Source organism: Oryza brachyantha, chromosome 3 (assembly GCF_000231095.2).
Source record: "Oryza brachyantha chromosome 3, ObraRS2, whole genome shotgun sequence".
NCBI classification, from domain to species: Eukaryota; Viridiplantae; Streptophyta; class Magnoliopsida; order Poales; family Poaceae; genus Oryza; species Oryza brachyantha.
This window is the reverse complement of record NC_023165.2, coordinates 12,806,577-12,831,825: the sequence shown is the minus strand read 5'-3', so window position 1 is coordinate 12,831,825 and position 25,249 is coordinate 12,806,577. Positions and strand designations below refer to the sequence as shown.

Genomic DNA, 25,249 nt, shown 5'->3' with positions numbered 1-25,249 from the left:
TCGCGTTGTTTATGGTTTGGATTTTGAACCATTGGCTACAGTCCACGTGACCCTTCCCGGCCTCGTCCTAGTCCCGCCACGTGTAGGGCGACCGGCGACGTGTCCCTCTCGAGTCACGAGCGACCCGCGGGTTCGGTGCTACGTGGTGTGCTCGCGTCACGTGCTAACCCCTGCACGCGCGGCAACCACCTGTAGCTAGCACTCGTACTACTTGTGTACCTGTGCGTGTCCGCCTCGCCGCGAGCCCGCGACCGCGACCAATCCGCCGCCGGTTGAGCTCGAGAGTCCCGGACCACCTCCGCTTCCTCCCATGGCCAGCTCCGTCAGGGACAGCACCGCAGCGCCAACCGACGGCGGTGTCGCGGCGGCGGCGCCACCGGAGGCTGCGGCGGCGGGGAAGGGGGGCGCCGGCGCGACCATATCCGTCACCGTTGTCCTCCTCGTGCTACTGGTGGCCTCCGTCGCGGTGTTCCTGATATCGCCGCAGCCGGGCGGCGGCGGCAAGCCGCGGGTGGAGGAGGGAGCTGGTGGCGGCGGGGAGGAGGCTCCCAAGGGCGCCGAACCGGTGGAGCAGGCGGTGGGGGTGGGGGTGGGCCATGACGCCGCCGCCATCCCCGGCTTCAACAGCCGGCTCGACGCGTTCCGCGCGTGGGCCAAGCTCACCTGGATGAAACTCCGGCGGCCGTACTCCGACGAGCCCGGCCGGTATGCACTGCATTTTGATATATATAGTTGATCTTTCTTTCTCATGTCAAGCTGGTGGTTCTAAGATGGTACCTCCGATGTGACTCTGCGTTCCCAAGGCATGGCGCTACGGGGAGCCCCGGCTCGGCGGCGGACGCGGCCAAGAAGAGCCTGGAGATGACCAAAGCGACGGTGGAGGAGGTGGCGGTGTCCGCGGCGAGAGCGGCGGGGGACGCTGCAGGGAAGGCCAGCGGCAAGGTGAAGGGCGCTGCGAAACGTTCGCCACCCGACGCGGAGCTCTGAGCCAAGCAGTGAAGTACACCCACAGCAGTACAGCACCACACCAAGTGCACGACACGTTGGGCAATGCAACACCCTCACCGTTCCGTTCGAAACCAACGTTAATTAGCCTATCTGTTCTGTGATGTATACATAGCTCCACTGTACTATACAGCAGTGTAATGTGATCATCCGCCCTGGTAGAATTGAGGACAAACAAAAATGTTCACACACAGGTGCAATTGCTGTCAGGCCTATGTTTCTGAATCAAAACTGTTGCCGCCACTGTTGAGGACAGCCAAATGAACCAATGCAAGTTCGCTTTACGTTTAAACTAGCCGTACCTCTGTATCTCGTCTCGCTTCCGTCGTGATTTTTACGGTGTACGGTGTGCCCGGCTTTCGTCACCAGGTAATATGTTATGGTTTAATGGTTTGTATGTGCAGAGCAGAGCAGTGCTTTACCGGACGGATGCGTGTGGGCACGGGACGATCAGTCGTCGGGGGCCTTGGGGCAGATGCTCTCGAACACGGGCAGCCTGGCCCGGTCGCTTGGACCGTACAGCACTTTGTCGATCTGCTCGTCCTCCTCCTTGTTCGGCGGCCACGTGAACGCCCTCCGGACACTCGGAGCAGCAGACGACGGCGGCGTCGTCGTCGGTGGCGGCGGCGGTCGCGCTGGGGTGGAGGTGGTGGCGTTGCCTGTCCTGACGATTCTCCTCTCCTGCGGGAAACCAGGCGGCGGTGCCAATGAGACGGCGGTGGGGGTGGCTCTCTGCGGCGGGAACCGAGGGGCTGGAGGGATGACAGGAGCTATCGGACGGAAGAGAGGAAAGGCTCCCGGTCCCGGATACGGATAGGGTGGCACTAGTTGGGGCGGGGACGGGGACGGGGACGGGTACGGGAGCGGGGGCGGGCGGGTGCCGCGCGCGCCCGGCTGCATGTAGTTGTTGCAGTAGTATCTGGCTCCCGGTTGCACGATCTGCTGCCCCATCTGTATGAAGAGACAACATGTCAGAGATTTTATGGCCCTGTGAAAACCACCAATTTCCTCGTACGATATGAAACAGAGTACCCTACGATACAGCATGGCCGAGAGAATTCCACATGAAAAAGCTAGTACTGATGCAGCGGATGCATTGACATCAAAACATATGCTGCAATGGCCCTAGATTTCCACTGACAAATCCTCCAGTTTCCATAGTGCTGTCGTTTGCAGGAACTAGAATCATTATGAGAAAAACACTAGTTCTATGTTATATCTAGTATGGTATTACTATTTTCTTTCAACTCAAGAAGTAGGATTAAAGAATGAGATGAACAGTTGTTATACAATGAAGACATAGCTGAACATTAATTTCTTTTTTCGTAGCATAGAGAACGAGAATAAATAGTACAGCAAATCTATAAACTGCTTCATACAGCAATGAATTAATATTTATCAGTTCAGTCGTTGTTTTCTTCTATGATGTTGTATACTTCAGTTTTTACTGCTGAACGTAATCACTAGTCATAAAAGCGACAAGACAACAAAGTAATTTTCAGAACTTTATGTATTTTTAACTCTTTTTATGCATAAGAGAAAGTATTGAAAGTATGAAAATACATACTATGCTGTTAACATACCATGATACATTCCACTACACAAACAACAGATACTAAGAGGGAGCATCTCACACACTAGATGATCATTTCAGGCCTGCTTTTTTCCCTGGTTAAAATCTAGTTTGTATAATTGGACAGACCAATGTGCAAACTCATTAGGCTACTACAAATATGGGCACATGGTAAAAAAAAAACAGTACGGATCTTATTATCCTTAAAAGTCGACAAATCCCAGTGCACTCTGTTTAACGCATAATTGCAGAACTACTGTGCAGTAACAATATTTTTTGTGCAATTTCGTAATGACTTACAAGAAACTGAATCAAATAAGTTAAGCTGTTCATGATCAACTAGAATGATCAGAAAACAGGCATCAGTGCACATAATCTATTATTGTAAGATGATATCAATGCAACCATTGCAGTATATGTATCTTCAGATAAGTTCATAATGACAAAAATACCATCTAACTTCAGTTCAGGGTTAAACAATGAATATCATGGATTTATAGATATTTACAATATAAAAACTAGTAGTTATTTGCATGTGCTGATATGTCCTATCTATGGTTATTTATCCATCACAAGCTGGATAGTTTCTCTGTTTAGGGGAGGAGAGTGTTAACTACATTGAAATACAAAACTCACTGCAAGACTTCCTTGCAAGAGAAATTGTCAACAACTCTATAACTTGCTTTGCATTTAGCAAAATGAGCCTGGATTGGTAATACTAACTTACTAACCCCAAATTCAAATTCCACAAGAGTAAGAGTTCACCCACTAACTGTCATTAGTTTACTCCTTTTTCCCTGAACAGAGATGGAAGTTACCCTCTAATGTGGACAAATCATGAACTCCCCAACACGGGGAGAGGAGGATGACCGAATGAGAGCAGTACGAATCAATTACCTGGAGATTGGGGGCGTAATAGCTGGCGGTGCCACCGTAATAGCTGGCGGGGACGTAACCCTGGTTGCTGGGGTAGCAGGGGACCGAGACCGAGTTGTTACCGACGAGCACGCCGTCCATGACGATCACCTCGTCGTCCTGCCCCAGATTCGGATTCTGCGAGGCATTGTGCTGCACGCCGTGGCGGTTGTACCCTAGGGTCGATTCCTCGAGCCCGGGGTCCTCTCGTCCCGACCATCGTGACGACGACGCGCGGAACCCGTCCCTGCCGTCGCCGTCCCCTGCAGCAGCGTTGAAATCCTGCATGAGGCGGGTGCCCGTCGATTGAGCCGACAGGCGGCTCTGCCCGCTCCTGGATGTGCCCCCCGACCCGTCTCCACTCCCACCGCTGCCACTTCCGCGCCCGCCGCTGCCGCTCCCTCTGAAGCGCCCGCCCCTGCCACGCCCGCCGCTGCCGCTGTCGTCGCCGGGGCGGGGATCCATCGCTGCACATCAGAAACAGGATCGGAGCTTCAGGTTAGTAAACTCGTAACATCGATGCTTGGAGAAGAGAATTTTCGGGGTGAAACTGAATCCAAAGCTCGAGAAATGCGAAACTGAATTGCATGCGAACTCGCGAAAACTGCACGGCTCGAAATTTGAGTCAGATAGGGAGAGCAAGTCTAGCAGGAAAAAAAATACGCGATTAGAGAACGCGAAACCGCAATCGTACAACACCCGTTGCTTCGAATTCACGGAAACATCAAACGAAATCGCAAGTTCAATCAAAACCAACAAAAATTTGGAGCACAACAGCAGCAACCACACCCAAAAACCCACGACGAACCAGAGGCAAAACCGCAGAAAACGTAACCCATCGATCGACTCCACGTCGCAAACCAAATCGGAGGCTTCGATAAACACGAGAAAAGGGGATTGGATCCCCCATAGCGGAACCCAACACGCCCAAAACCCCCGCTCGATCGATCGAACCCGTAGGCACTAGTAGAGGCGGAACTCGGAATCAAGGTGGGGGCGGATAGAAGGCGCCTACCTCCAGTGAGTGGTACAGCCCGCGAGGGTTCCAGAAGGTCCTAGAAGCCCCTGCGCCGCTCTCCCCCCCTCTCTCTCTCCCCTGGTGCGTTTGGGCGTGGCGGTGCGTGGAGCGGGAAGAGGCGGAGAGGAGAGAAGAGGAGGGCACGGAAGCGAATGGGGGAGACGGCTGCGCGTCGGTTGCAGGTTCCGGTTTGAAATTTGAAGGTGCGGGCCGGGCGACAATGGACTCGATAATGTGTAGGCTCTTCATGGGCCTTGCTTTGTGGGCCTGAGCGTAGGGAGTGGCTTAGGCTGCGTTCTGTGTTTATCGCATAATTAATTTATGCATTAGCTTAAAAATTTTAAAATTGGATTAATATCATTTTTAAACGAGATCTATGGTAAAAACTGTCTCAAAAATATATTGTTTAGCAGTTTGGATAGCTTGTGCGCCAAAACGAGAGTTTCTGGTTGGGAACCTTATGTGCAATCTTAAAGTATGTTCGGTTTATTACCTTCCAAATGTCTTTTTAGAGACAAAGTTTATACAACTGTCAAATTCTGGCAGTGAATACTATTTTGGGAATTGTTTGAACTGTTGGATTGGTTACTCTTAAGAACCAATTAGACAAACTCTGCTTCCTCCGTATCAGTTGATTTATGAAGTTCAAATATCAAAATTTGTCTTTGAATAAGTTGATTCCTACTCTACAAACTACCCTCGGTAAGGATAAAATTTAAAAACATGTTATTTCTCTAATCTAGTTCATCAATATAACTCTATAATTGCTACAAAAGAATATATAGGTATGACAGGGACATCGCAGAACCACGTATCACCCGACGAAATTACGGAATCATATGACACAAGCATATCATGTCTAATACAAAAATACATAAGCGCGCAGCGTCTAGGCTAATGGGTTCACACCATGTTTTTTTAAAAAAAAACTTAACTAACTACATGTCTACCTGCACTATCGTCCTAAAAGCATTAAACCATGATTAGTCCTAAAATCAATCAATTATAACATTTATCTGATCATTCTCACCTATTTTCTTAATCTTTATGCTCTTAGAACGATTATGTTTTAGTATATTTTATAACGGAGAAAGTATTTACTCTGTTTTTCTATTTAACTTATTGACTTTACGTTTGACCTAAAAATATATAGTTATTAATAATTTTGTTATGATTTTATTTATTATTAAATGAACTCTAAAAATAAATTATAATTTTATATACTTACAACTTTTTAAATAAAATAAACGATGAAACATATATAAAAAATTATCGACGTCAAATAAAACAAAATGCGGAGGGAGTAATATATTTTCCGTTTCCAATGACTTTGCCTCATTAGAGCATCTTCAACGGTCTCCTCAAATTTAACTCTTCAAATATCTATTTGACCAACTCTTCATTATATTTGTCAGGTCAAATTTATTTTTACTTCGACAACCTCTCCATTCATCCTCTCTAATTTAAGTCTATGACAAATGGAACCCACGTGTCAGCCTCTATCCCCATTCTTCTCCCTCTTTCTCTCCCTCTCCCTCTATCTTTCTCTCCACCTAGCAGACGGGGCGTCGGCAGCCAGGGCGACGACGACAGCGTCGTCCTCCGGAGAAGACCAAGGAGCTGGCTGCCGGGGCAACGACCGGCGTCGGTGGAGGTCGCCGGCTGCGGCAGATGCACTGCATCATAAGGAGAGAGATGGGATAGATAGGAGGGGAAGTGACGGTACACATGAGTAGCCAGCCAAAAAGATTCAACTTTGGCCAATAGAGATGTGATTTGGCCATCAAAATAGCTTGGCTAATTGGATAGAGAGGCTGTTGGAGACCATTTTTCTCTCATATTTACTAAAATTAGCTTGGCCAACTATTTACCCATTTTATTGGAGTTACTCTTGCATCCCCAACAGCTCATCCATCCCATCCTCCATCCTAGAAACAGAGGATGTAGAGTAAAAGTTGAGCTTCAGCAAAACATCTATCTCATCATCTATTTTTGGATGTCATCCATATTAGGAGAGAGAAACTTTATATTTAGATATTCTCTCTCCAATCCTCCAAATATGTATAGAGAATGCCATAAATAGATGATTTGCTGGAGTACAAAAGGATATGAAGGATGAAAGTGTTTTAGATGATCATCCAAATAAAGATATATAAGATCAAATTTAGATAAGCTGTTGGGAATGCTCTTAGAGCAGGTACAATAGCAGGCTATAAGCTAGCTGTAAGCATATTTTATTAAGATAAGAGGAGAGAGACGATAGACGGGCTACTAATTTATAGCCAACTGCACACGGGCTCCAAGACAAAATATGCGTATGACATATGGGATCATGTATTGATGTTTGATAGGTAACTATCGTATGAATTAGCTATTAGATTAACTATAAATGAATTGGAGCTTGTAGTTGAGTATGCTATTGAATTTGCTCTTATCGTACGGCACATAAGTAGTTGTCGTCGTCTAGAGTACCCTCCTGCCGGAAGGAAATGGAATGATCTAGAGCATTTGGGAAGCAGCCAACCCGACCCGAGTACCCCCACCGGCCACGAATTTACACCTTTGCCCCTCCCCTCAATCCCTCCGCTCCGCCGCCTCTTATACCCCTCCTCCGGGAGTCCGGCCTTCTTCCCTTCTTCACTTCGGCTCAGGCGTCGTCCCCGAGGTCTTCCAAAAAAACAAAAAGGAAATCACAAACCCTAGTCCCCAAATCGCCCACACGCGTGCAGGAAGCTCTTGCGCTTGCGGGCTCTCCGACGGGAAGAGACATGAGGTAATAAAGGCTTCGATGATCCTTGTTCCCTGTGGCGAACTTGGCTGGCGAGTGAGTGAGTGGGTCTCTCCTCGTGGCTGGGACCTGGGTTTTGATTGTGCGGTGCCCCCGGGTGGTGTTTTTAGTTTGTTTGTTCGTTTGTTTTGCAGGTTCTTGTGGTTTGGTGCTAGTGTTCTTGTTGGTTCGGATGATTTGTAGGAGTCGAGATATGAAAATTTTTTTTCTTTTGAGTTTTTGTTGTTGTTGTTGTTCTTTGGCTGTTGACTTGCTACTTGCCCTGGTCAATTTTCTTGGTGGAAAAGAAACGCAAGAGAGTTGCTGCGGTTTGTTGGGAAACTAGTTCTCCCAAAATGCTTGCCCTGTTTGCGGATGCGATTTCTTAGCCTTTTGAGTACTAATTGATGAAAATATTACATGTTGTCCTATTGGTAAACATGTAAGTCGCTGTGATTTGAGGCCAATCCTATGGCGCGGATTCTGGCTGTTCGATTGCTTGTGTTCATGGTTGCAAGCCTGAGATTGTGATGTGGAGGGTGATTTCTGAGTGAAATTCTGGGGATTAGTTACGTGTTCGTGCTTGCAGTCGCCACCCGATCACGAAGTGGGCGCAGAGGTCCGACAAGGTGTTCTTGACGATCGAGCTGCCCGACGCCAGGGACGTGAAGCTCAACCTGAAGCCCGATGGCCACTTCATCTTCTCCGCGAAGGGCCCCGCCGATGACACCCCCTACGAGCTTGATCTTGAGCTCTTTGATGCTGTGAATGTTGAGGTTGGTGTAATTGGCAACGCATCCTACTCTCTTTGGCTATATTCTTGTGCTAGTACACTCTAATTGTAGTCTTGTCGGATTCTTTTTTCGTAGGAGAGCAAGGCAGCCGTTGCCCCAAGAACCATATGCTACCTTGTCAAGAAAGCGGAGAGCAAGTGGTGGCCTAGGCTGCTGAAGAAGGAGGGCAAGCCACCTGTGTTCTTGAAGGTTGATTGGGACAAATGGCAAGACGAGGATGACGAAGACATCGGGCGTAAGTCTTTTCTTTTTCTCCTTGTATTATGTTGTAGGGTTTGGTAATCTGCTAGTTCAGCACGGAATTGACATTACACTTCCATTTTGTTGCAGTCGGCGACTTTGGTGACATGGACTTTTCGGTACAACTCTGCAGCAATTTCAGCTGGTGGTGAAGGGAATGGTAGGAAGGGTTCAGGGTTCTAATGTTTCTTTGTGTTTGCAGAAGCTGGGCATGGGTGGTCCTGATGATGATCTTGATGATGACGATGACGATGAAGACACGGCTGATAGTGCTAACAAAGGTATGTTTTCCTTGCCTCCTGCATAATTATGTTTCATGCTCCAAGTCTGCTATCAAGTACTCCTTGTAGTAGCACTTGTTTGCAGAGCTGAACGTTCTGGTATTAGCCTGTTTGGGTTAGTTTAATGCAACTCTGGATTTTTTTGTCAACTCTGTGAACAGTTTAGTTCAATCCCTGAACCTTTCCTGCTTGAGGATGTCAGAGTAGCCCTTGTATCATCATTTTTTTTCTCAATTCGCCACCATTTCATGCCCAGGATATGTATTTCCAATTATTAATGTGGTTTTCAGTCAGCAACAACAAACAACAGTAATTGTGACCTCTCTGTATCTTTTGCATGTCACTTTCGTTATTGAATAACTGCGGCAGCTATAACTTCTCCCATGTAATATGTTTGTCTATCAGCAACAAGCTTTTGCAATGGCATTCTTTTTGACGTTCCATATCTTGACCTGCCCTATCATGTTGGATGCCGTGTGTTGATTCTAATGCAGGACTATGCCAGTCGTAACAGTTGATTCAATGAACTGTTGTATGGTCTGGGTCAGTCAGCGTAGTACCAAATTTTCTCTGTGCAAGACCATTCCACGAACTAGACTCGTTAAACATCGTTCTGTAAAGCACTTGTGAAACATCTTTCATGATTTAACCAACATGAGCATAGTAAACTAACTTAGTGAAATTCACCGGTGATAATTACGGAGCTAACTTTATGCTGCTGCAATCTGCAGATGAGGACATCAAGGCAGAGGGGAGCGGGGAACAGGAAGCCGCTGGTGAAGCGAAGCCGTGAAAAAAGCCGTGTGTGAGTTAGAACGCTATGCGTGACTTGTGTTGTGCCGCTGCCAGGTCTCAGATTTTTGGTGTAAACTCTGGGGTGTGGATCACTGCCACTGAAGTAAAGCAGTAGTTATGGTTTAGTAGTTCCATTTTGTTAAAAACTTGCGGGGAATCTATAATACATGCTGTCCTGTTTTGTGAGATCTGCATATTTGCATCGAGCAGTAAGAACCATACAGCCCTTTTACCGTGTATTTTGGTCTATGGAACTTGCATTATCTGCTCGTGAATCGTGAGTAGTAATTTGCAAGTATTCAACTACCACTGACCACAAATTTCTTGAAAAAAACCCACCTTTATTTTCTAACGTGTCGATTCAAAATATTGATCTACCAGACTGTATAAGCGGACAATTCTATTCTTGCATTCTGCTTCAACAAAGGGTCCGATTAGTTTCTTATTTCCTTTTCAAAAACATCAAATCAAAACCTTAAACACATAAAAAAAATTAAATATAGATAAAAAACTAATTACATGGGTAGGAAAAAATCGTTAGACGAATCATTAGTTCATGATTAGTCGTAAGTGCTACATTAACACACATATACTAATGAAAAATTTATCTGGTGGTTTTCAGAGGAGCTATGAAATTGTCTAAAAACCCCTTTTGACATTCTAATTAGACGTTTGATATAACATCTAAATTTTTTTCAATGAAGGGGTTGTTTGGATCTGTGGATTTTTTAAGTCCTTTGTCACATCGAATGTTTAGACGTTAATTAGGAGTATTAAATATAAACTGATAACAAAATTAAATTGCATAAATACATGCTATTTCATTAGACAAATTTTTTAAGCCTAATTAAGCCACGATTAGCAAATGTTTACTGTAACATTATATTCGCTAATCATGGACTAATTAGGCTTAATAAATTCTTCTCGCGAAATAGTCCAGAGCATAAGGTGAATTTTATTAATAGTCTATATTTAATACTTCTAATTAGTGTCGATGGGGACTTAAAAAAGTCCTGGGATCCAAACACCCCCTAAACACGCCCATGGTGTAAGATCATAAGAACATGTAGATTTTTCACAGCGCATTCACAAAGATGACAGAGAATGTTGCCCGCAGTCGCAGGGGCAGCGGAATCTTGTTCGGCAAATACAAAACTCCTGCCCCCTTGCTTAAAACTCTCTTGTTTCTGCTATGAAGAAGAAGCTTTGCCCAGTTCCTCACAATTCACTGGAGAAGACATTCCTACGATGGCTCAAAATGGTGTTCATTTGGAGACTATTAAATACAGATGAATGGCGAAAAGAGACGCTATGGCACTAACTAGGTAGGGAGATAATTGCAGAATTAATATATAGTAGAGTTCTTGTGTTAAAATTCACATCTCTGTGCATTTGATCAGCTGTCAGGAAGCCTCATATTTAATACTTCGGGTGGCGGCCGAAGCGTGCAAACCATCTCTCTAGTCTTCCCAAAATAAACCTGCCATTATAGAGATACAAAGCCTCAAGACAAATGCATCTACGGGTGCAGTTAATCTCACACTTCAGAAACAACTTAATGTTAAACTATTATTTATTCGACGTGTGATGTGAAATTGTTACCTGGTCCAATGAATTTCTCAGCTTGCCCTCCATTTCTTCTATCATTCTTCCCATGTTAACCAGGTGCCCATCAGCCACAGCAAGAGTCATACTCATCTGAAAGAGAATAGATGGGTCTAGGATTAGGTTGCTTGGATTTTCCACAGCTTAGCAGCCCTCCTAATAAGATAAGTGTCTTAAGAACAAAAGTAATTGATTTATGTTACTGATTCACAGATTAAGCCACAAGAACTCTGCAAATTAAAAAGTTTGTCTTTCTACTAGGGTTCACTGAGCCTGTAATTAACTTGTAAGCTCAGTTCTCCAGAACTCCTTTGAAGAACTCAACCGTTTATTACACCCTGTGAAACATATATAGGAGATCCTAAAAAATCTGAGTAAGTCAAAGCATTTATATGGCTGATCACCCTTACGTGGAAAGGTGTTTAGACTCTAGATTGGCTGAATAAAATTGGAATCATTAGATTTATTGTCAATTATGCATTCATAGTATATATCTTCTGTGATTTTTAACTAGGTGTAGAAATTTGTGACCAAAATGTTGCCTTGAGACAATGCCAAAGTCTAAAATCTATATTTGCAAATGGAAGTTTCTTTACATCCAGATGACGTCTTGAGACTACTGATACACTACAGAAGTGCATGTGTATTGTCGCATTGATGGTTCAAACTGTTTTATGCACAAAGTTTGAGTTTATACAAAGCACTGAAGCAGTAACACTCATCAACAAGTGTGAAAAACAGGAATGCTAGAGCCATATAGATACATCTCTAGTATAGCGCCTGCATTATTAGAGATGCCCTTGAACTAAGAGCCACTTAATATGAAAATGAGGCAGATGAGAATGGAAGGGAAATGTAACCTGGCGCCTGATTGATCCTGACAAGTTGAAAGTTCCAGATTGCTTGTTATCTGTTGTCAATGACAACATCACAGTGCTGTTCAAGCAGTAATGTGCTGCACCTTCTTCTTCAGGACCAACCTGTTAAAGTTACATAAATTTTCAATGAGTATTACAAAACAACATAGACAGAAACCACCGGTCAAACAATTGATGATTTCATGAACATTTTTGTCTTGAGCCACCTGGATGACATGAATAGCATCCCATGAACCTATTTGCATGTGGCCTCTTTTTCCTTGTCCATCTGCAACGACAGAGAACAGGAATACTAGTTAAAGGATTTCATATTATCTGCTCAAATAAAAAAGATTTCATCCAATGTTCCTACAGACCTTTCTTTATTAAGAAGCATGCAATAAAACCCTCATCTTCATCCTCCCAAATATACACAGAAGAGATGCCACCTTCGTAATACCTAATTGTCAATAGGAAGTAATATTACTTACATGAACATAGCAGATATAACCAGCTGTCTATTAAACTGAGAAATGACACAACTGCAAGCAACAACATTATTTCATGCTGGCGCTGAATCAAAGAGAATATGCATCTTACTGGTCACGGTAGACAGAGAAAACCTCATTTGCCTCAACTTCAAGATTCCTCATCTCCTCAGAGGGAACTGTTCCATCTTCCAAGGGAGGATCGTATTTGTTAGACCACGGAGATCTGCGAGTCATTCTCACAATCAATAAATTGAGGACTAAAAATGGACTGGCCAAATAGTTAATGTTTTGTCCCAATTTAAGTGTTCGTGGTGATGGGAACCATATTGATTAAAGTGTCCACAGTTATTTGCATTAGTTTCTTGATGCATTTTCTTTCTTGTTAGCTGTGACTATCAGTAAATGGCATTTCTAAACAATTGGTTATCCTATGTGCCTCCTTTCGCCTTATTTGATACTGCGTCGTAAGAAACTGCGAGCGTATCAACGAATTGCAGACCTGTAGGAGTCGGCATCACGGTTGTACTCGCATAGGATGTATTCCTTCAAGCTCTCCTTATCCATGCAAACCTGGTTGTTTTTTCAGTATTCATTAGGATTATATAAAAGAAAGAACGGAAGCAAGAGACATTCCAAATGGAGCTACCAAAGGGATTCATAACAACGAAATCCGCGTATCAGGATGTCCGGATTCTGATTCGAGCGCCCAAGGGCGGATTGGATTGGAGCAGCGCGATCCTATTCGATGTGCCTCCATCCACGGGGGTCTCCAACGCGAAAGCAAAGCAAATCAAGGGCGGCGATGGCAACCATCCCCCGCACGAGCGATTGAGGAGAGAAAGCATCGATTTCCTGCGCGGTGCCATCCCTATCCTAGAATCCTTGCGACAGAGCGTCCCAAGAGGAGGAGGAGGGTTAGGTACCTGGAGCGGGAGGTCGACCTGGGAGAGGAGGTCGAGGGAGTGGTCGGGGAGGAGGGAGAGCAGCGCGTTGAGCGCCGTCTCGGCCCTCCCCGGCGGCATCCGCCGCATCAGATCCATCGCCGCCTCCATGCTTCCTTCCCCTTCCTCTCTCTCTCTCTCTCTCCCCTGCCCTTTCTCTGCTTCTTCTTCACTCTTTGGCTCCTTTGTCTCTTTTTTTCTTTCTTTTTTTTTCTGAATGTTTGGTGTGCGTTAGAGATACTCAAATCCAAAATTTTGTACTAGTTAGCTTAGTTTCATATAGTATTTCTATTATTATCTAAATTTATTAACTGACGAATACATATAATTTATATATATGACTAGATTTATTAGTATCCATATGAATCTAAACAAGATTTACATTATGAAACGAATGGGGTATATTATACCTAAACTTTGCTTTATTTGTGTTTGGCATAGCCAGAGTAGATTAATTATGATCTTTCACGATCAAATGAGGTTCTAATTTAGAGAATATTGGTCCTCTTATAATTAACTATTATAATAGAAAGAGCTAGTAGCTCTTTATAAAATTTACTAGACCTTATTAAAATTTAATGTGTTGGATCATACGGAATGATATTCGTAACATGTTCTATCATCATTATGAAAAATAATATAATATTGTGCATTAGCTATTATAACATACTCAAAACAATGCTACCATAGTATGCATATGTGAATGCAAAGAGGGTCCACATCAAACCCATTGTACCTTGTTTATAAGTTGTGAGTATTTGAACTACAACCGACAAGCTTTAGAAATGTAAACAAAGCAATCGATAATAATAAAAAGAAGGTTTTATCATATGTATTATTTATGGTTTAAAAGGAAATTTTGAAATAGACTTAAAAACACCAAAATGCTACCTCAAAATTTAACTTTTGGCTGCTAGGGATAAGCTACCAAGCAGGAGAGGAGAGCATGCATGTTTATCTTTTTTTTTAAAAAAAAAGTTACATCTCTAATAAGTTGGTTGGTTTGGGCATGATACAATCTATTTTTTTAAAAAAGAACTAATTTCTTATTTAATTGCATGCAACATTTAAATCGTCCTACTCCATCCACCCACCAAAATTACACCTTGACCTTATCATATCTACTATTAGTAAACTTAAGTCTTCTTTATATTGTCTATATCTCGTCGTCTTGCTAAAATCTCACTAATAAACTACATAGTACTACCTACGATTGGAAGGGTAATATTTGCCAGTATCTCACTAACACATAGGGCATGCTTATGTCTCATCATTCCTCGGATTCTCTCGTATTCCTTCCGATCCATGTTATGTCTTTCTGGTATTGCCTATATTCACATGTATGCTAATAAATCTATACACATATATAAAACATATACATTAATACATAGATAAATATATAAAATCTTATAATATAAAACTGACGGAGTACTTTCTTTTGACTGTCCGTCAAGAATGAGTTATGATCGGGTTTGTATGGCACGTAAAATAAAATAGACCATTAGCACATAGTTAATCAATTTTTAATTATTATATACTTGTAAACTAGATTTATTTGATACATAAAGAAACTTCCATATAAAGAACCTTTACACAAAATACTACGGTTGATGGTTAAGAAAACAGGCATAGAAAACAAGAGTATATCTCATTTTCGCTTGCGCAACAAAGTCCTTTGTCGATAGCCTCATTTTCACTGCTTAGTGTTTACCCAGACTTCGTAGAAAATTCGACATTCACTTGCTTTTGCTGGCAGGAAAAAGAAAAATAAAGCCTCACGAGCATATGGAACTAGATACTCTGACGTACGTCAGAAGTTAGACTACATAAACGATACGATCTACACCTCAGTGACTATGTCTCTATAACTTTACATTGGAGTAACTACGTCCCGAACATATGCAGTGTCTCAGAAGACGGTATGGTAACTACTGGCACTTTAAGCCAACCACCACATGACACTGCATTTAGCAAAAGTAAATGCCATCATCTTGCAGCTAGCAATTACTAGTACAAGCAATGACAAATGGAGTCGAGTACTTTTTTTTCCACTTAACAGCAAATGGACGTTGCTTAGATGCAACTGTAAGTATCCATCATAACTGCATTGCGTTAACAAGCATGTTACACTACAGAAACAGTCTGTCTCTTCAGGTAGACAGCAAAATTCATCGTACCATATGAGCATTACAGTGGCGGAAAAATTGAATGTCGATACAAATGTATGTGAGGGACTGAGATGTGTTCTGCATGCTTTGGAAAGTATTTTACAACATACACAAGATGAGTGCACAACATGGCCTTCCTTAACAGTCGAGCAGAATATTATCCTATATTCAAAAGGCTTAAAATATCCAGCAGAGGATGGTTCATCTTCATCCTGTTGTATGAATTGATGAGTGGCCGCCAGTTGTTCTTTGTCAGTTTCAATTGTCACAAATCGAGAACCCATGCTTCATGGAGAAATTGTTGTGATAGAGTATCGCCCCCTAAACAAGTACACAGCGTGAGAATACGTAGGCATCAGCTTGAAAATTTCAGATAAGTGATCAAACAAAGTTGATTGAACACAAAAAACGTAGCTCTCGTGGCAAATTTACCTTGCTGCTGGATGAATATGACCAGATACAGCACTGATATTCAAAGGCTTCATCTGTCGTTCTGAAGCACTTGGTGCATTACTGAAGCTAGCCAGGAAACTACAAACTACCAGCTGACTTTGTTTTCAATTTTGCTACCCGTTCCTCATACGAAGCTGAATCAAGTTATTAGGCAGCTCGGTTTCATTTGGAAGCAAGTCAACAAGGTAGGATAGAATCAAACTAAGGAATAAGCATAACAGGATCATATCAGAAGTACACAATTGATGGTGTTTCACAGGAAAGATTATTAACAATTACTGCATATGACAATGGCTAGCCCTAGCCCTTAGGAAAACAGGACTGTCTGAATGCTGAAGAGTTGACCAAGAGACTGGTGTAGCCATATATACCATCAGCTTGCCCTTAGGAAAACAGAAAAACAAAAACGTATGTAAACTATAAAAAAATTACTCACGTTCTGTTTGTCGTGACATGAGAGGAATATGGTTCCTCTTCTTGTGATGAGGTTCAAATGAATTACGCTCTGCAATGACAGCTTACTTTTAGATCACTCAAACATTCCATAGAACTGAGAATATCTTGTAGCCTTCTGGAAAAAAGGAAAAGATTTACATGTATGTACCTCGAAAGGTTAAACAGGACAGTGCCTCACGAAATATTGCAGCTTGGAGCATATACTGATGATATTCATCTTTCAAATGCTCAATCAAAGCCTGGCTGGCATCTAAAACAGAATAATGTTGCATCACAGATAATTACACTGTATAAAAGATAAATACATGCTATGTGACATAGAAAACACTAGAGGGTGGATTTTGTACCCAAAAGACAGTTGCTTTTAAAAAGGTATGCTTTTCATAAATTACTTCTTCATTTTACTGAAAATTTCATACACAAGTTCATAAAACTACCACTCCAACCGTCTCAAAAGATAGTTACTTCGATTTGTCTCATAGAAATAGCTACTTCTCCACCTAACTCCTCATCTAAACCAATCACAGTCATCTCTCATTTAATTTCTTCACCAACTTTTTCATCACAACCAAGCCTCATTTTATTTCACCATATTCCTTAATTTCTCCATAAAAAGGGCAAAAGTATCTATAAATGAGATGGATAGAGTATTATTCATGGCTGTCTTTTAGATTTATCTCTAGAAGAACCACCACATTTCACTGCTTGTTGTTTAAATTTATTCTGAAATAACCAGTCCCAATGTGTAGTATGTGAGTAGGTTATAAAGGTAGGAAATTAACATTGCGGTTAAGAACAACTCAGAGGTTACGATGAATTAATTATATTTAAGTAATTATTGACAGAAAAATGTTCTCTGAAAGGCATGGCCAAAGTACACATACCTGATGAACTCATAAAGTTGACTTCATCAAACAGACAAGATCGTAGAATCAATGGAATCTCTGATGCCATTTTATATTGAGGTTTTCTAGGAGTTTTGGTAATATCCAATAATGAATCAACTATCTGTTGCCATAAAAATAAACAATAAAAAATAAATGTTAATAATCCAAAGAAAGATAAATACAACTGTGTGCAAGATTTTTTCATGAGTACTTATACATCAGGTCTTTAAACTTGCATGGATATTCCACTTTGGTGGTTTGGTCCATGAACATGGTAATTCAACCTGAGAAGTTTACCAATATGTAAACTTGCATTGGCTATCATGAATAAGAAAAGATGATAAGATCCTTAAAAGTGCATCAACCAATCCAAAGTGAAATCACCATGATGCAAGTATAGGAACCTAAAGATGGATACTTCATAGACCTAAGGCCTAAGGGAAAGTATGTGCTAAGTTTAAGGGCTTATACCAATATATTATGCAATACCCTCTTTATTAAGTGAAAAAAGCTTAGGAGCAAATTTTACTTACACATGGTAACTCAAGCCCTTGGCCAATAAGAAACAGCACAGCTACCATGCAGCGAACTTGATGCCACAGGAAGGCACTACCTTTGATTGTAATGGCCCACAGTTCATCATAGTTAGACCTTCAAGATAAATAGTACTTCAATGATTTAATTTAGGTATTACAGGCATCAAATATTTATAGATAAAGGATAAAATAGTTTGACTAAAATACAAAATTAACCTTTGGTTGTAGGAAGAAATATTAAAATCTGTAATATGTCGCCGGTAGTTACTCACGTTTGCTGCATCCATTTTACAGAAATTCCTATAATCATGTTCACCAATGAACTTTGCTGCAGCTTTCTGCATTTTCTGTTGACAGTTTGAAGGGCAGCACGTCAACAATTTTAAACGGCCAACTATAATAGGAAATCAAGGAATCGCATGTTTACCAATACATCCAAGTCCCCTTTCCAAAACAGGTAGATATATTCCCTGCCCAAACAAGAGAACCTGCACAATAGCAGTAAGGGAAGATACTATTCTATCAGATAGAGGAACATAAAGTGGAATTAGATGGTTAAAGGTAAATATCAATAAAAGGGAATGAAGTAAATACCATAGGTGAAAAAGTAAATATCAACGGAACAGAGGAACATAACGTGGAATAAAAGAAAAAGGTAATTCCTTTATCTTCAAAAGAATGGAATGAACCAACAAATAAATACACAAATACAAAATCACATTTCATAGAACTGATATTTATCAACGAAAAGAGACTTGAGTGAGACTGCCATTAATAAAGTAAACATAGAGCTCAAGCTAACCTTGCAAGAAAATCTGCTGCAACAGGACACCAGCCGATTACACGTATATCATGTGGAAGGATTCTATTCAATACTTTTACATAATCAATCTCTGAAAAACAAATCATGTCTGTTAGACTCAAGTTTGACAAAACCACTGCAAGCATAGGCAAGATGGGATCATGTGAGCCATCTGAATTTAAATGAGAAAAATTAGAAGTAGAAAAAGAAAATAAGACATGCTCTTGCTAGGACAAGGTCTGGAAAATTTCCCACTCAGGGTCACAGTAATACAGAGAGCTGCAAAGAATCAAAGACAGAAGCATACCAGATTCATTGTCTACTACAGCCAATCCTGCATCTTTTATGTTGGATCGCAGGAATAAAGAAATTACCTGTATGTTGCAAAACAAGTAAACAAGTTTTCTTTAGTGCATATGCATCAATGCATGCCACAATTTCCATATTGCAGTAATTTCTGCACCATGCAAAAACAAAAAATAATAAATTCATAATACAAAACCTGCATATGCACTCCTAAAGAAATAGTGTAGATATTGCCAGGAGGCAGTAGCATTTTGTTAATATCTTTGTCTTCTGAAATTTAAAATCGAGCAGATCAAAATGACATTAGTTGGAAAGATTCTTCTGCATAAATTTCTGTCTTTCATAACAAGCTATTACTGAAAATTTGAGGTCAAAGTTGCATTGTGAAATGCAAAAGGTTGATTGTTGTGTAAAAAGAAATTTTTGGTTGTGAAGTTTTTTACTCCCTCCATATTTTTATGTATAACACCGTTGACTTTTAGAATTACGTTTGACCATTCGTCTTATTCAAAATTTATATCCAAATATGCAAAATTATAATGCATAATTAAAGTTTCTATAATAATAAATTATATTATAACAAAATAATTAATAATTATATAATTTTTTTGAATAAAACGAATGGTCAAACGTGGATCTAAAAGTCAACGGTGTCATATAAAAAAATAGGGAGGGAGTACTTGATTTGTTCCATGATAGAAAAGTGAACTTAATGTCAGAGAAAGCAATTTCATCTTAATCTCATAACTTGCACAGTAAACAATATATTAAATTATTAATCACTAATCAGTAGCAATAAAGTACCAAGTAAAAGTATGACTTCCTGATAAGTGATAATAGCATCTCCAATAGAACGCTAATATTTGAGTCCGAAAACTACTAGACTGGAACCATCAAAAAAATAAAAATTGGACCCAAAAAATCACCCCGTCCACAAGTGCCCCAATATTTGATTCTGGAAAACTCTAAAATATGCCACCTCATGATGAGCCCTTCTTAACTGGTTTTTGACTGCATCGTGTCTCTCAGGCCGATCGCTAACAACGTCAGTTCCCAACTAGGCACTTGCATGAGCACAAGAAAGGGTGCCGCCAACATCATTAGATTCCAGCCAACAAGCAAGAGTACATTAGCAGTGTCGTAAAAATTGTTCAGGTCAGAAGGTTCTGATTTTTAAATAACTTGATTTACTACAAATGAATTTAACACAAAGCAGTAAAAATTTGCTACAGAGGAACGGGCAACTCACAGGGACTGCTGTTTGACTGGATATGTGCTGACAATGGCCAGCGCACGAGTGGGGATGGCTGGTGGAGCAGATGGGGTTGATGCAGAAAGGCCAGCAGAGGAGGCGCCGATGGCTGAAGCAAGTTAGGTGGCTGGTGGACATGACAGGTTGGTGTAGAAGGACTGGCAGAGGCAGCACTGGTTGGAGTGGAAACGAGGCCAGGTGAAGACACGGGCAATACCAGTGATAGGAACTCCCTGTTGTGAGGGGCGTCCATGCCGTAGACAGAGGGAATGTAGCAGTCGGTTTTACAGCTGAGTGCTCTATGATGGAAAGACGATGGCACCCGAGTTCCAGGCAAGGCGCCAAGCTGACGAAGATGTGCTCAGATTCATTGTCACTTTGTCAGTGGTTTTATTGGTGGGAGCACAGGAAAAAAAATGGTGTGATCAGAAAAATTCGCGTGGAGGCAGAGATTGGGAGCGCCATTGCCACCTCTATATCTTGGTTACGAGGGGTCTGCGATTGGGCACGCATAGATATTGGGTACACGGTTGGGTATTTGTTGGAGGCCCTGTTTTCTAGCCTAATTCCCAAAATTTAGTTTTAGGAAGCTTTCTAGGCATCTCTTGGAGATGCTTTAAGGAAAACAGAAGAGTGCTTCTTAATTTTTTTTTTTAAAGAAGAGAAACAGAACTAACTCCTGAACACATGACATCTGAGAGTACTATGGATAATATAAGCTTGTATACAAGAGAAAAAAACAAATATAATCATCTAACATTGAATAAACCATACAGATTAAAGTACCTGTCCAGTAGCCGAAACCCCCTTGTCAGTTCTTCCACACCTAGAATAACATGATTCTTTCCTACTACCGACCAGAAGCTTTGCCCTTTCAAGTGCTTTAAATATCTCGGACTGAGAATACAAAAGGTAGGAGTATTTATGAAAAATCCTTAGACACCTTTACAAAAACAAAGATATACTGATATAGTTCCTAGGAAAAAAAATACCTCAACTGTAGGCTCTGTGTGGGCTTCTGAAGCAAAGCCAAAAAATCTGCACAAGAACAAGCATAGTTACAAAAAAAAGAGGGGCAAGGCACGAGTTGTAAGAACTAACAAAGCAAAGAGAACAGATGCAGGTCAAGGAGAACCTCTTAGATTTGAAAATTATGTTACGGACTTATGATTTTGCAGAAGTGTGTGTTAAATATGAATACTAGTATTAGGGTATGTTCACTTTGTTGCTCAAATAAACTTTACCATCTATTTGCAAAGCCAAAACTTGGTATTGCCAAAATTTTTGGCAAGGTCAAAATGTATAGGCTGTGTTTAGTTTGATCTGTGAAGAGCTTCATAACTTAAAGCTTCTCCATATACAGGTATATTGTGTACACCTATATATATTTAGTCACATAGCAGCATAATTTTAATGAAACCCTTTTATCTACACTTAGAAGCTATTACAACATTATGACTGATTCAGACTTTAAGCAAGAATGCATCGAACATTAAGGGGAAACAAATGCATTTTCTTTTGGATATACAATCATACCTCTGTCCAAAGTACATGATTTTCAGAGCAACTAATCGCTTTGGGCAGTGTCTTACAACCCCCGCTTGGTGACCTGCACACTAAACAGAGAAAAATCAGTAATGTTATTATATAGAAGTTTTCTTAGGCCCTGTTTAAAACAGATTATTGAATTGATTGTTGTCACGGATTATCTAGTTGATTATGGGGATAAATTAGTTATTTTGAGAAATATACTCAATGAATAGCTTAAAACAAGTAGTTTAAACAATGCAATAGAAGAATATTTTAAGAAAACATACTTTTAGAAGCATGGAGCATATAATCTGTTTTAGACGATCGACATTTTAGTTCAGGTGAACAATATACTCCATTAATATCAATGGAGACATACTAAAAATCTAAAATATTTACATGCAAAAATGACATGAAACAGAGTTTCCCCTACTGAACAAATGACTATCCATTATCTTAAAGAAATTAGCATATAGTAAGTTGCATTCGTGCATGAATTTTTGGGTAAACCATGCCTTTTCACAACACCATTGCAGTACAATTTGATTGTATATGCATGAATCACAGAAGATAAGACAGCAAAATATCGCTGTGATAGATGATATCATGGAACCCTCTGATCAGTCTGAAATATGACATTATGTACTGAAGTCCAACTTACATGTGACTTCATATTCTTTTGCAATTCTTGACTACTGCTACATACACTTTCAGTAAGTACTGGAGAGGAAGCAACGCTGTCCTCCTGCAGAAGAAGAGAGTCAAGAAAGATTGTTGACAGAGTAGAAGCTCACACTTCATAACAGTTGAGGGATGCATACATGAGAATTTTTTCAGAAATGACAAGAACACAATCAAAACTCCAACATATCTAACTAAGTATACCTGCAGATGCAGGGATTTTTTAGCATGGTGTGGTCATGCTTGACTAAAGACACAAAATTACTAAGTGACACTGTTGGGTAATAGCATCTGGATTTATCAATTTCACTTCAAATTAAACTAGAGAGCATGTATTTCAATAATTAGAACCTAATCTTAGTGCCAAGATAGAAAATGGCGATTTCTGGTAGAAAATGATCCATGACAGCATCCAAGCACTAATATTCTATCATCTTTTCATGAGCAGAAAACCAATTTGTTAGGATAAAAAAGTTACAGGCAATGCAAGCATGAATTCACCTCGAAAATGTACAGTTCAACAGACAACGATTGCCACCTACCTTTAACCTCTCCAATTACAAGGTTACCTCACTAATATATGAATACGAAATGGACAACAGTCTACAAAGAGTCAAAGAACAAGCTAATATTTTGTCATCAGTTTGGGAGTTAGTATGCACCATGACTAGAATTAAGAACTGTAGCCAGGACTAATCATCCAAAAGCCTCTCTCTCTCTCTCTCTCTCTCTCTCTCTCTCTAGCTCGATTAGAATGAATGGAAATCTCACCTTGGAGCCGCAGCTACATGTCGAAACAATCTTAGCCAGCCTCTGGTTCTCCCTCTCCAACTCCTAATCACACCCAATTCACCAGTAGAAAAAGAACAAACAACCTCACAAAATCCACCGAAGCAACTGCAGAAAGGAAGAAAAAAAAAGGGGGGGGGGAGCTGCTCTAAAACTAGAGCCCCAACCTGTACGCGCCGCCGGAGCGCGTCGACCTCCGCCCGCAACGCCGCCGCGGCCGCCGCCTCACCATCGCTCCCCGCCGCCGCCATGGCACGTTCCTATCGGAGCCCTCGACTGACCAGTGCCACGCTGCTGTGCTGCCCAGCTTTGGTGGATCGGGTCAAGCGGGCGGACGCCCTGGCTCGGACCCGGACCCGCTAGGCGCTTGTGGGTGGTTTGACCGGTCAAAGCAGATGGTTTAGAACTTTAGATTTAATCCGGACGGAGGGAGAGATAGGGAGAGATAGATCCTGTTGACTAGGATAGTCATCGACTCGATCAATGCTCGACTATAAATAGGATGGATTAATAACAGCATTAAGTTGCACGGATTAGATCGGCGCGCGTAATTCTCTCATGGCGGCGACGAGCAGTAGGAGCATGGTTACCGCGGCGGTGGCGGTGGCTGTGGCGGTTGCGTTTCTGATCGGCGGCACTCCGGCGGAGGCGAGGAATGAAGGGAAGCAGGACATCGGGTACTACGAGCTGCGGCGCGGCGAGTTCTCCATCGTCGTCACCAACTGGGGCGCCACCATCCTCTCCGTCAACCTCCCCGACAAGAACGGTAATCTCATCCTGATGAGTTCTTGAGATTAATTTTTTAATCTAAAATTGGTTCGTATATGTTCTTGAATATTATTGCAGGGCGCATCGATGACGTTGTTCTTGGCTACAAGAACATTGGATCGTACGTGGTGAGCAACCATGACAAATATATGTGTTAATTTGATCGAACCAGAGATTAGAACGGTTTAGATGAAATGGCATCGGATGATTCAAATTTTGCTTATGTTTTGGTGATTGGAGAATGACACGACGTACTTCGGGGCGCTAGTGGGGAGGGTGGCGAACCGGATCGCCGGCGGGCGGTTCACGGTGAAGGGGCAGGCGTACCACACCTACAAGAACGACGGCAACAACACGCTCCACGGCGGCCACCGCGGCTTCAACCAGGTGTTCTGGTCGGTGCGGGAGAGGGTGACCGGCCAGTTCCCCTACGTCACCTTCTACTACCGGAGCTACGACGGCGAGCAGGGCTTCCCGGGCGCCCTCGACGTGCTCGTCACCTACAAGATCGACGGCGACGACTCCTACAGCGTCACCATGTACGCGCGCCCCGTGGACAAGCCCACGCCGGTGAACCTCGCGCAGCACACCTACTGGAACCTCCGCGGCCACGGCCGGGGCACCATCCTCGACCACTCCGTCCAGATCTTCGCGTCGGCCGTCACCCCCGTCGGCGCCGGCCTCATCCCGACGGGCGCCGTGAAGCCCGTCTCCGGCACGCCGTTCGACTTCCGCGCCCCCGCCGCCGCGGGCGCGCGCATCGCGTCCGTCCCGGGCGGGTACGACATCAACTACGTGCTCGACGGCGAGGCCGACGGGCAGGGCGTCCGCAAGGTGGCGGTGGTGCGGGAGGCCACCTCCGGGCGCGTGATGGAGCTCTGGTCGGACCAGCCCGGCGTGCAGTTCTACACCGGCAACTTCCTCAAGGGCGAGGAGGGCAAGGGCGGCGCCCGGTACGTGAAGCACGGCGGCCTGTGCCTCGAGACGCAGGACTTCCCCGACGCCGTCCACAAGCCGGAGTTCCCCACCGAGATCTACCGCAAGGGCCAGGTCTACAAGCACTACATGCTCTACAAGTTCTCCCTCTCCGACAAGACGTCCTAATCAGCCATGGATCAATCACCACGAGTTGACTAGTTTTTCGTTTGATTAGAATATGTATCTAGATGTTATTATCAGTTGGGCGATCGTTCTGCATGAACTTATAAATTATTAAGTTAGATAATGATTCATCTGCACGCGATCTTTTCGGAGAAGAACATCGGTCGATCATGTGTAGCTGCGATGTAGCCGTCCATGCTCTCCAAGGTGGCCGCCGCCGCCGCCGCCGTCTGCTCTT

The 25,249-nt window shown here is 42.5% G+C and overlaps 6 protein-coding genes across 6 annotated transcripts; 3 read left to right on the top strand and 3 right to left on the bottom strand.

Moving 5' to 3' along the window:
* The first annotated feature begins 209 nt into the window (after window positions 1-209).
* LOC121053914 lies at window positions 210-998 on the top strand. Its single transcript, XM_040522442.1, has 2 exons — window positions 210-705; window positions 804-998. The coding sequence occupies exons 1-2, from the start codon at window positions 311-313 to the stop codon at window positions 985-987; spliced, it is 579 nt and encodes a 192-aa protein (XP_040378376.1). The 5' UTR covers window positions 210-310; the 3' UTR covers window positions 988-998.
* Window positions 999-1,347: 349 nt separating this feature from the next.
* Window positions 1,348-3,958, bottom strand: LOC121053803 (extensin-like). The gene is made up of 2 exons (XM_040521621.1): window positions 3,476-3,958; window positions 1,348-1,956 (listed from the first exon to the last, which is right to left on the bottom strand). The coding sequence occupies exons 1-2, from the start codon at window positions 3,956-3,958 to the stop codon at window positions 1,456-1,458; spliced, it is 984 nt and encodes a 327-aa protein (XP_040377555.1). The 3' UTR covers window positions 1,348-1,455.
* Window positions 3,959-7,138: 3,180 nt separating this feature from the next.
* Window positions 7,139-9,578, top strand: LOC102721437 (co-chaperone protein p23-1-like). Its single transcript, XM_006651381.3, has 6 exons — window positions 7,139-7,284; window positions 7,868-8,054; window positions 8,148-8,307; window positions 8,403-8,431; window positions 8,515-8,593; window positions 9,325-9,578. Exons 1-6 carry the CDS (start codon window positions 7,280-7,282, stop codon window positions 9,384-9,386), a joined length of 522 nt encoding a protein of 173 aa, XP_006651444.1. The 5' UTR covers window positions 7,139-7,279; the 3' UTR covers window positions 9,387-9,578.
* An 899-nt stretch (window positions 9,579-10,477) lies between these two features.
* Window positions 10,478-13,473, bottom strand: LOC102721152 (probable F-actin-capping protein subunit beta). Its single transcript, XM_040522035.1, has 8 exons — window positions 13,265-13,473; window positions 12,841-12,911; window positions 12,451-12,564; window positions 12,228-12,310; window positions 12,078-12,139; window positions 11,854-11,973; window positions 10,991-11,086; window positions 10,478-10,868 (listed from the first exon to the last, which is right to left on the bottom strand). The coding sequence occupies exons 1-8, from the start codon at window positions 13,391-13,393 to the stop codon at window positions 10,785-10,787; spliced, it is 759 nt and encodes a 252-aa protein (XP_040377969.1). The 5' UTR covers window positions 13,394-13,473; the 3' UTR covers window positions 10,478-10,784.
* A 1,846-nt stretch (window positions 13,474-15,319) lies between these two features.
* LOC102720867 (tRNA pseudouridine(38/39) synthase) lies at window positions 15,320-23,393 on the bottom strand. The gene is made up of 16 exons (XM_006651379.3): window positions 23,310-23,393; window positions 23,125-23,187; window positions 22,334-22,417; window positions 21,679-21,758; window positions 21,135-21,180; window positions 20,929-21,039; window positions 18,892-18,958; window positions 18,585-18,675; window positions 18,210-18,270; window positions 17,999-18,129; window positions 17,780-17,897; window positions 17,244-17,367; window positions 16,508-16,609; window positions 16,340-16,408; window positions 15,883-16,037; window positions 15,320-15,771 (listed from the first exon to the last, which is right to left on the bottom strand). Exons 1-15 carry the CDS (start codon window positions 23,391-23,393, stop codon window positions 15,982-15,984), a joined length of 1,287 nt encoding a protein of 428 aa, XP_006651442.2. The 3' UTR covers window positions 15,320-15,771; window positions 15,883-15,981.
* A 221-nt stretch (window positions 23,394-23,614) lies between these two features.
* Window positions 23,615-25,146, top strand: LOC102720591 (galactose mutarotase-like). Its single transcript, XM_040522420.1, has 3 exons — window positions 23,615-23,908; window positions 23,989-24,038; window positions 24,151-25,146. The coding sequence occupies exons 1-3, from the start codon at window positions 23,701-23,703 to the stop codon at window positions 25,012-25,014; spliced, it is 1,122 nt and encodes a 373-aa protein (XP_040378354.1). The 5' UTR covers window positions 23,615-23,700; the 3' UTR covers window positions 25,015-25,146.
* The last annotated feature ends 103 nt before the right edge of the window (window positions 25,147-25,249 follow it).